Here is an 11,441-nt window from a genome sequence, read left to right on the forward strand (position 1 = left end):
AAGTTCAAGGTTGGCCTGCAATACATAATGAGACTCTGTCTCAAAAATATAAAAGCTATAAGAATAACTGAGAATTTAAAGAGAAAGTGCTACAAAATGAAGGAGACTGGGAAAGACCCAGGAGAGTGAGAAAATTGGTAGATGATGATACTATAGAAGCTAAGAGGAGACAAACATATTTAGGAAGTAAGGACCAGGCATGTGTGCTGAGACTTTAAGAAAGGGAAAGGACAAGAAGGGTCTAATGGATTTGGCATCATGGAAGTCATTAGTAACCTTGGCAAAGTGTTAGTAAGGAGGCCTAAGACAAACCCAGACTGGAATGGTCAAATCAATAACAGTAAATGGAAAAGAGAGGATGAGTTATGTTGAGAACTTTGATTCAATCAGAGAGCAGAAAAACTGATCTCTAGCCAGATGGAAACATTCCTCCAGGGAAATGTGTATACTTTTATGTTTAAAGAATGGAGGTGCTAACATATTCTTAAAAGCTGACAGCACTGATCAGGTAACAGATATGAACAATCAAGATGCAGGAAATCAAAGAAAAACATGAGGAAATAATGCCTCTGAGAAGGTGGGAAGAGATGGCATTTAGAGTATGTGTGGCAATGGGAAGATTTTTTAAGGCCATGTTAGTGTTCCATACAGGTTAAATGAAGTAAATATTCAGATAAGGGAAGGACCTTGGAAGAAAGTCAATGGGGAGTGGGACTAGCTCTTGCCCCATTCCGGAAAATGGTTCTCTTGATGGCCTTTATGAGTTTCTTGTTACGAAGGCTGTAGATGATTGGGTTGGCCAGTGGTGTTAATACAGAATACACTACGGCAAGTGTTCGGTCAAGAGTCAGTGAATAGCTCTCCTTGAGCCTCACATACATGAAGATGATGCTCCCGAAGAAGATGAGGACCACAGTGAGATGTGAGGCACAGGTAGAGAAGGCCTTCTTTCTTCCAGCAGCTGTTTTAATCTTTAGCACAGCCCCAATGATTCTTCCATAAGAAACCATGATAAAGAGGAAGGTGAGCAGGATGATGAAGGCATTCACAGCAAAATCCACCAGAACATTAGTGGAGGTGTCCTTGCATGCCAGGCTCAGAAGAGGTGGAAAGTCACAGAAGATGTGCTGGATCTCATTGTATTCACAGAAGGGGAGCTGGGAGACCAGGATGACTTCAGAAATTGGACACAGAAAGCCACAAATCCAACAGCCAGCAGCCAGCCTGATGCACAGAGTTGTGGTCATAATTGCAGGGTAGTGGAGGGGCTGGCAGATGGCCAGATACCGGTCATAGGCCATGGCTGTAAGAAGGTAGCATTCAGAGGCCCCGAGGGAGTGGAAGAAATAGGTCTGAAGGAGGCATCCTGCAAAGGAAATGGTCTTCTTCTCACTGAGAAGATTAGCTAACATTTTGGGGATGGTGGTGGCTGTATACCACAACTCCAAAAAGGAGAGAACACCCACGAAGTGGTACATGGGTTTATGTAGGTCTGTATCCAGTCGTATAACTAAGAAGATGAGCATGTTACCACAGATAGTGAACAAGTATGCCAACAGCAGCAGGACAAAGAGCCAGCCCCTAACATGTCCCACATTGGGGAAGCCAAGTAGTACAAATTCAGACAGACTTGAGCGGTTGCGTGAGTCCATGGGATGCTGACGTGGACAAGGAAAAGAGAAAAATTGGGATTAAGGGGATTGCCAAATCTATGGTCTCTCTCTCTCTCTCTCTCTCTCTCTCTCTCTCTCTCTCTCTCTCTCTCTTCCCCTCACCTCTCTCTCCCTTCTCCCTCCCTCTCCGTCTTGATCTGTCAGAATTGAAAGATAGCATTTTAATTGCGATTATTATTATTACTACTATTAATATTAACCTAAAATAATAATAGCTAGCTCTTCTAAATATGCCTAATGAGATAAGTACAATCTTTCTTACTGCTTTGCAGATGAGAAAAGGACATATGACATTTGTACATTTCATACAGATACCATGTCACAGAAAACTATTTGAATTTATGCACTCTAACTCCTTTCTGTTTATCTCTACACTGTGTGGCTTTCCCCCAAATATTCTATCCTCTTCCATAGTTTTTCATTCAGTCAAACTTAAAAGGGTAAATTTTGCATATGAGATTAATGGTGTAGCTAGTCTTTTCTTACTATTCAGTTCACCTCTAAATATTTATTGCACAGATATGCTTCAAGCATAAGGACTGTAAAATTCAACAAGATACAATCTTTTGCCACCAGGAATCTTACAATGTCTTTACAAGAAGCAGGTACATCCATCAGTCATCTCGCATACCCTGTGAAGCACAGAACTCTGCCGGCTGTTTAGGAAGAGGCTCTTATCTTAGTCAAGGGTGATGAAAAAAGCTTAAAGGAGAGGAATTTCTCACGCTGGGCTGTCCAAGGAGGGTAGGAATTAGCTAGATACAAGAGGAAAAGAACATGTTAGACCAAAAAGAAAATACCCTAAGGTAGGAAAACACAACTCCTGTATTGTATGGGGAACAGGCGAGGCTCACCCAGTGATTTGAAGCCTTATCTCTAAAGACACAGGATGCCCCTGAAGGTGTTTATAAATGAGTGACATGATCAGGTCAAATTACTATCATAACTGGCATGTAACTCTGCTAACATCAACTTCATAAATAAATGAGTAAATTTGCCTTACAGGTATTGCTGAGGGGAAAATACAAGTGGTGACTAAACTATATGTTGAATGTTTAAGTAAAAAAAATTGGAGTAAAAGACACAATGCCATTAATTTCCTCAACATATTCTGCCTCACTTTGAATACACTTATTTTATCCTTCCTTCCTGCTGCTTTCTACAGAAGTTCTGCAAATCCTCTTTCCTGAGTGTCTTTATAAGATGTTATCAAAAACTAGGTGGCCAGTGGAAAGAAATATTCTTAAAAACATTTGTGTTCAGTCACTTTATTCATGTGATCTGGCACCATGCCACTTCCTGCTCTTACCTAAATTTGAAATGACCATGAAAGGAAAATATTTTGAATCAATTCAGGACATTGAAGCATTCATGTCAGCATAAATAATGACCCTCACAAAAGAGGACTTCCAGAACTGTTTCAGGAAGTGGCAAGAAAGATGAGATAAGTATGTTTGAAGTGAGGTAGAGTTTTCTGAGGGGGATTAATGACACTGTCTGTGTCTTTTATTATAATATTTTTTTAAAATTTAAACAACCACCATAGATGAAAGATTGACACATTTAGTGAGAAAATACACTTGTAAATTTAAACCTGATAAAGTTGCAATAAGCAAAATTCCTATATTTTCAGAAAATAAATCATATAAAATACAAGGGAGGAATACATAGCTGACATGATGAAATTTTATAACAAAATTATATATTGGTCATTCTAATTATAAATCACAGTGTGCAGAGGATACGAAAAGACAGAGGTGGGCCTTGAGGAAATCAGTGGAGAAGATGAAAACACATCAGAACTGTGGCTGGAGGTGAGTGTGAAGAAGGCCAGGCAGCAAGATGAAGACACAATAGTCAGGCTTGCGTGGCTCACTGAGAGATAAATAGCAACTTGAGAATTAGTACTACCTGGTCCAGCACATCCAGATAGACAACAGACTTTCAGGCTGGTGACCAGAACATCTGGATCCATCTTATCCCCAAAATGTTTTTATTCTTTCTATGTTAGAAGTTATAGATAAGCTAAAGTTAATGATGTTAGCCATATACACTAGCTATGTGTCTTACTTCCCTATAAAATCAACATTAGCTAAGCAGCTGTACTTGTAATCCTTTTAGCTTGTTATAGTTTGACCCATGTTGCATCCACCTGATGGAGAACACTATGAACCAGACCTGAGCAGGACTTAAATTAATCAATTGGCTTTTCATGTTCACTTGTGAATCTGTCCAAGGCCTAGGCTTCTTATCTGTGAATGGTGGACTTACAGTAAGTGAACCTCTACAAGTCACTAATCCCTGCTAGAACCTGTAGTGGTGGATGAAGCCAGAAATCCTCAAACGACAAGACAAGATCACAGCCAAAGACACTTGGATCAGATATCAACTAGATGAAGACTATAGCCTCAGGCATCTCATTCTTCAGTGGATTAACTTCATACCTTACTTACAGAAGTCCGTGAGTGGTTCTGTCCTTCTTGAGTACTCCCCTCCCTTCTTCTGATAACCAAATAAATATGGGCAACACAGAGAATGTCCTGATCTTAGCCCTGAGACAATCTTAAATCATGTGAGAGGGCTTTGATCCTCCTAGAGCCCTGAAATCATTCAATTTGCCTGTTTTTATTTAGCCTTAGCCATACACTCATTCAGGAGATTGTGGACCTGATCAGCCTGCAGTAATTAAGGGATATTATTAACCCCATACCCACCTCATGATTTTGTTCTATGAAATATCCTGGAAAAGTAGGCCCTGTGGCAACCCACTCTCAGGACCTCTTCTCTCTCTCTCTCTCTTCTCTCTCTCTCTCTCTCTCTCTCAGGAACTTTCTCTTACCTTTCCTAATCTTAACCTCCACTGCTCCTTGGAATTCATTCTTTGATATTCAAGGGACACAGATTGGCACATCCAACATCCAGTAGGTTGGGAGTTATATTTCTCTTATAATGCAGTCTTTGGTTCACCTACCACTGCTAAACATCATCTGCTTTGGTCTCACCCTGCTCAGTACATGTGTGGGAGGTGAAGATAGGATCTAACAGCCTTTTCTACTTTGCACTAACTCATTCCCTACAGGCAGGGTCCCTAGAGTTAACACTGACAATTTTGGGCCACAAGGGGCAGAGGGAAGAGGAAATTCCCCCATGTTCCTAGGGCCAGGTTAGATTCAGGCTCAGGGGAAGCTCCTGTGAGGGAACTTGAAGACAGGCTGAGTTTTCTTCCTACTTGGGGATCTATACTCAGAGAAGGCATGCTATCTAGAGATCGCCCCCCACTGCCATCCTTTATCTCTAGAGACTTTGTTACATAGATGAAGTCTAACACTGTTCTTCCCTTGAAAATCTCCCTGATAAAAGCTGCCAGTTCTGTGGGGGGAAAGTATGGGGTATGGACCCTCAGAAACATCAGTTTAAATCATGACTCCAATGCAATGCCCATTGACTGAACTGTTGCTAAGTAACATATCCTGTTCTAAGTGCAATGCATGTGTTTATTAGCTAAGTCTTCACAGTTGCTTTATGAGGTTGGTATGATTGCTATTCCCTGTTTACATCTGAGAAAACTAAAGCACAGAGCACTTAATAACACGTCCAGGGTCACATAAGTTATGTCACTATTATGAACCAAAGAACTCTGAACCAGGACCTGTGATTGAGGCAGAACAAGAAAAATAAGATAGGTAGAAAGGAGATAAGAAAAATCATAATTTTAAAATTGTACTTTTAATGAAAACTGCAGGTTCAAGACACAAACTTAGTAAAAAAACTTTCCAAGATCCTTAAAGACACAATAAGCCTGGGTCATTGCCTTTTACCTATAAATGGGCTTTTTCTACCTATGACTAGACAGCTCCTTTTCAACAATAAAATGAGCCTTTCCTATGGATGGGTTACAGTTCCGTCATCTGTGAGGTGGTCATCATGTATGCATGGGCAACTGACCTCCTAAAAAAAGCTGTTGTCTTTTACCTGCAAATGAATCCTCTTTCCACAGATTTATAAACTTTAGAGATTCCCCCCTCAAATCCCCCTTAATACGTGTAGGTTAAGGCCGTAAAGATGAGTGTCTCCCCTGCTACTCTCTCTCCCTCTGCCAGTCCCTCTCCCTCTACTGCATCCTCCCTTTCCCTCCAGCACCCTCTCCTCTTCCCCCCAACTCACTGTGTCCCACACTCTATTTCTCTGTCTGAACACATTTAAAATTCTGCCTAATAAGCTTTATGCTACTTATTGCCACGTCCTGAAACTTCTTTCGCTTCCAGAAGTCAGTGAACCTGTTACCAAGTGATGAATTTACCAGATAAAACCAGGCTCTTCTGTGCATACGGGCAAAGAATTGCATGTGTACACCCAACAGCAAGTGAAAAGCAGCTATGTTTCTTGATGATCATGGGGAGCTTTGCTCGGGGAAAGTCCATGCCAACAAAAAACATGGCACAAACAGAAAAGTGGTGCAGGATGACAGGACAGAAAAGGCACTGCGCATGGGACAGGTGATGCAGTACAGAGCAAGATTTTGGAACTGAAAGAATCTGTACCTCAGCCCAAGTGCCTCTGAGTCCCTAGGTATGACTGGCAGACTGGCAGAGTGTTGTGGTCTGTCCACATGGGGCTGTTGTCTCAGGGGCTCTCAACATGCATGCCATCCTACAGCCACTGTCATCTTAATTATATATATATATATATATATAGAATTATATATGTATATAGTTATATAGTTATAAATATGTGATGTAGGGCCTATTTATAAGCCCTTAATAAGGTTTTAGTATGATGAAGGCAACTACAGTTCAGGCTAGGAGAGCCAATGCACATGGACTGTTGCCTAAGGAGTCAGAGCTTGCCTGGGTTTTGGTTATGTTACTCTCCACCTCTCTCAGGAGGGTGGAAGGACAACTAGCTAGAGGGTGCTGTGCAAAATTAGATGGGTAAAAACAAATGATTTTCTCAGCTCCACTGTTCTAACTGAACTAAACCTACAACCTGTCCTGTAGATAGGATGAGTCAAGGTTCCCCATCTCTGTTTTCAGTGACATAAACATCTCTGTGATGTGCCACTGCCTCAAAGGTCCACAAAGTACTACCCATCTCCAGGTCTGTGCTACTGACCACTACTCATTATCTATGTGTCCTAGGCAGTGATTTATTTCCTTGAATCTATATTTTATCATGTATAAATACATGTACAATTAATAGGATGAAATATACAAATATTTTAATATGCTGAAACTATACTAATTTTAATATGTACTAGTCTACATTTCTTGCTTCACATAGTAGGTATATTATTGATGTTTATCAAACTTCTCCAAAAATCTAACTAGTCTAAGTAACTCAGCTTCTCATAGCCTTAATTTTCTTACTGTTAAAGAGTTTGTATTTGAGAATCAAATGACATATCAGTGACTCCCAATCAAATAAAAGGAACATCCCTATTGTTTAACAAAACTGGGTTTGTTAACTTATTTAATGAGGGGAATGACATGCCAAAAGCCCTTTAGAGCATGCATTAAGAAGGTGTTAGAAAAAATTGTTGCGGTATGTGGACTGGGTTTAGTAGGTTGGGGGAAGGTTCAAGGAAGCAGAGTTGGTCTCAGTTATCTCTTATTCATTACTGGGCATAATTCTATGAGGAACTTAATGAATTGAATCTAGAAAGTAGACTAAAGCTATAATTAATGAAGATACAGCAGTCACTCATACTAGAAAGGAGATGCAGATTCTTTTCATGATTTGGGTGGTGACTCTTACATTTAAATAAATTATAAAGTGGTCTTTTTTCCCTTCCTCTCAGAACCTCATAGTCACAGAGTGACCTTATCTGATGCTGATACTCTGTGAGAACACCGTGGGCTAGCTTTGCCTAACTTTCTCTTGGGTAAGTAAAATACATGAAGAGGAACATACAAGGTCTGGTCCATAGTAAGTGATTCATAAAGATTAACTGGCTATCCCTCCCACTCATTATACGATTTTATATTTTGGCCTTCCAACATTGACGGATAACTTTTCCTCTTGAGCACACTACATTACAAAATAAATGTATAACTCTTGCTTGCTTAAAATTTAGTTTTATGAAATGAAGCATCTTTTTGATATTTCCTCTGATTCTAAGGCAATCATCTGGATTCAACATAACACATATACAAATACTACCTCCTAATTTTCATACCCTGCCTTAATTATCTTCCAGCTGAATAGCCTTCAACTTCAGGTAGGAGATTAGTGTAGGGCAAAACTGATTATGCAAGTGGGTATGACCAATCAGTCATAGAATGGGACACACAGACAGAACACAAAACCCAGACTGATTTTACAGCACTGTGCTGGGACCAATCAGAAAAGTGCCATTTGCAATTCCTAATTTACATCGGATATAAAGTAAAGTGGGCCTTTGCTAGAGCAGCTTAATTCTGATGTGATGTTAAGTGAATTGTGGTAGGATAATGTTTCCAGATGTTTTGTCTGCATGGGAGAGAAGCAATCTAGAAACAGGAAATATATCCTTGTGGCCCTTGTGAGTCTGCTTACTTACACACTCTCATTCTGCAGAGTATATACTTTTTCCACCCTCAAAAATTTAAAATCCTCACTATGTTTTCCACATGTCTTCTCCAAATGTATCTTCAGAATACCCAAAACCTGGAAAAAATTTCTTCAGGTGCTTCTTTGGGACCCAAAAAACCAGTAACAAACTGACATATATGCAGGTTTAGTATGCCCCCCAAGGTACTGGTGACTCTTAGACTGGCTCTGGCTTATTACTATTTCTTACTCCCTGAAATGAATAACAAGGTTTTAGACACACCATATAAAAATGAAAATCAGCTAAGACTAAACTTTTTAAACTACACTTCACCCTGGTTAGAATAATGTTAGAACAAATTCAGTTCTTGTTCTAGGTTCCCATTCACCAATGTTTGGTTGTCAGTCACTTAGGTTCTTAAGCAGAGGTTCGCTTGCTTGTGACTGATCAAATGAAAGGAGGCATTTATTTTGGTATAAAAGAAGAAAAAGAATTTATTCAAAGCTAGCTCCAAGTAGAGGGAGGGTACCATTTGCCTCAAATCTTCATCTCCTCATATACAGGTATGTAAGGGTCTAAGAAAGTAAGGAGCTGAGAGGAGGTGGAACACGGAGAGAAAATACAGATCTCTATATTTGCTTTACCACTAGCCATCTGCAGCTCTTGCTCTTCTTCTTACGGGAAGGAAACTAGACTCAAGTCTCTTGGGCTGGTATCTACATAGTCTGCCCATTCATCTGGTCCGAGGAAAGAGGTGGGGAAATTTATGCCCTATACCTGAAGACATTTGGAAAAACTACTAGTATCTAAGGGAAATAATCTAAATTCAAATTTTCATTTTGCACTGTCAGTTACAGTAATACTATAAATAGTACAATTGGTGCTGTGAGAACACTTCTCTTTCATTCACCTGATCTGGGTCATGGCCCAGAGCCAGTCCCCCCTCCATTATCCTAAGGGAGGCTGCAATATGATCAAGGACCCAGCAAGTTGCTAAAGCTCCTGGCCAGAGTCTATGCATGTTAGATATATTGGCAGGACTGACAATAACTTTTCCTCACTTAAAATTCACTGATGAGTCACACATGTGGCTTACTTGCCTTACATGTAATTATAACTGAGGGAATTATGGGAAAGGATATGCACAGTAGATACAGTTGAGATGACCCAGTACCCTGCCAATCATTCCCTGAATGACCCAATGAGAGGTGTCCTAGGTGGGGCACACATTCCTTTTTCTTGCCACCACATCAGGCCTCCCATCACTGGTGCCATTTTTTTTTTTCTTTTACCATTTCTATTGGCACAAAGCCACTCACTCTGAGCACACCTTCCTTTGTTAACTTCAATTAGTGCAGCTGCGTTTTTTCTTTACCATGTAGGTATCACTTGTGATTCTTTGCTCACGCTGCACACAAATTTGGAAACTGTCTCCCAGGAACCTGCACCCACTATATCAGTAACATCTCCTCATCCTTCTGGTGTCCACTTCAACATCTTCAATGAAGCGTCACCAAACATCACTATATAGTTTGTTTTCCATCCTTTATTCTATCCTGGTCATTTTTATCATAGCACCAAATATAAATTTAACATCACACTTATACGTTTATTTCTTTCCATTCATCAATAAAGTATAGGATTGATAAGGACAGGGACCAACTACTGCCAGCATTATCATTTAGTAACTCCTACTTTTTCATGGCACAAAGTAGATATTCAAAAATTATTGGTTGGATAAATTAAAGAAAGGCTTCTCTGTCTATTCCATATTAACCTATACCCTTATGTACACATTCACGCCCAGGTGAAGCAGACTCTCCAGTTTTAAGTTTCCAGAGAATTCTATGCTTCTGAATTCATGTTATATCTAAAAATTCATTTAACACCTGTTTTTCAAACAGAATTGTGATGGTGGGGACGATCTTCTTCCATATTTGTCTGTGAAACTTTATGCCCGTATTGCTTTACACTGTCTACCATCCCAAATACATTCAATACACTAAATAGATGGATTTAAATGACACTTACCCCCTTTCTGTACTTGTTTGAAGGGTTTCCTTAAGGTTATCATTTTCGCTCTTTTTGTTGTGATCCCCAAACATGAAATGATTTGTTAACTCTATTAGAATTCATCTTGAGTGATTCAGTGTGTTTTTCCAGTGCTTTCATTAGTTTTAAATTTTTAATTCTTTTATCCCTTCTCTTCTGCATTCCATTTTATGTTAACTGCAAATTTGACAAGTCTGCTGTTTAGCTCCTCATCTGTGTTATTAGTAAAATTTGTAGGGGTCACCATCAATTTGAACCATTATCCAGAGCACAGGTTTTTCTTCAAAGTCATGAAATAAACATTCTTGGAGAAAAGTTATGCACCTAAATATAAACTCTCAGTAATACTTCCATCCAACGAATAATTTTTCTGTTCCCCTCCAGGACATGTCCATGGGATGAGGATTATGATAGCAGAACAAAATGAAAGATAAGAAACTCTGGTAATAATAAAACAGAATTGCAAAAGGATTGATGTAAAATAGCTGACCATAATCTCCAAGAAATCAAAATTACCAGTAGGGAGAGGTCAAATCAGAAAGCAACACAAAATTTGTGTATAAAAACTTACTAATTTGTCCTGAAACTATAATTTATCCTGAGATTCTGATGTAAATCAATAGAAAGTTTACCAGTCTATACTAACAAATTGCCATGTAAATGTGTTAGGGTAAGAGCAAAGACAGGCACACTTATTTAAAGGGCCAACAGCAAATATTTTAAATGTTGCAGGCCCTGCCGTCTCTGTCAAAACCTCCAATCTGCCTTTGGAGCACAAATGCAGCCACTGGCAGTATGGAAAGGACAATGGCTGTGGTCTTATAACGTTTTATTTACAAAAAGAAACTGCAAGCTTGGTCCATGAGCCATAATTGGACCTAAGCTTATAAATTGACAACACCTTGCCTGTACATACTCACACTCATACACACACACACACACACACACACACACACACAAGCGCACATGCACACCTTTCATTTTAAATAACATTTTTCTAACTCTAGTATTTGAGAATGCTTCTATATAACATGATCTATAAAACATATCTTTGCTTTTCCCAGAAAGTTTTCATCTAGCCAAAAAAAATTAAGTACTTAAAAAAAAAATATATATATATATATATATATAAAATCTCACAAGTCTTCTCTTATTTGGAATTCAGTGGTTTTTCCTCTTTTTTCTGT

At 39.2% G+C, this 11,441-nt stretch overlaps 1 protein-coding gene across 1 annotated transcript; it reads right to left on the minus strand.

Moving 5' to 3' along the window:
- Window positions 1–698: 698 nt before the first annotated feature.
- Window positions 699–1,652, minus strand: LOC102028847 (olfactory receptor 6N2). The gene has a single exon (XM_005400318.1). It carries the CDS (start codon window positions 1,650–1,652, stop codon window positions 699–701), a length of 954 nt encoding a protein of 317 aa, XP_005400375.1.
- Between the last annotated feature and the right edge of the window lie 9,789 nt (window positions 1,653–11,441).

This window comes from Chinchilla lanigera, unplaced genomic scaffold (genome assembly GCF_000276665.1).
Source record: "Chinchilla lanigera isolate Chin_1 unplaced genomic scaffold, ChiLan1.0 scaffold00067, whole genome shotgun sequence".
In the NCBI taxonomy this organism is placed as follows: Eukaryota; Metazoa; Chordata; class Mammalia; order Rodentia; family Chinchillidae; genus Chinchilla; species Chinchilla lanigera.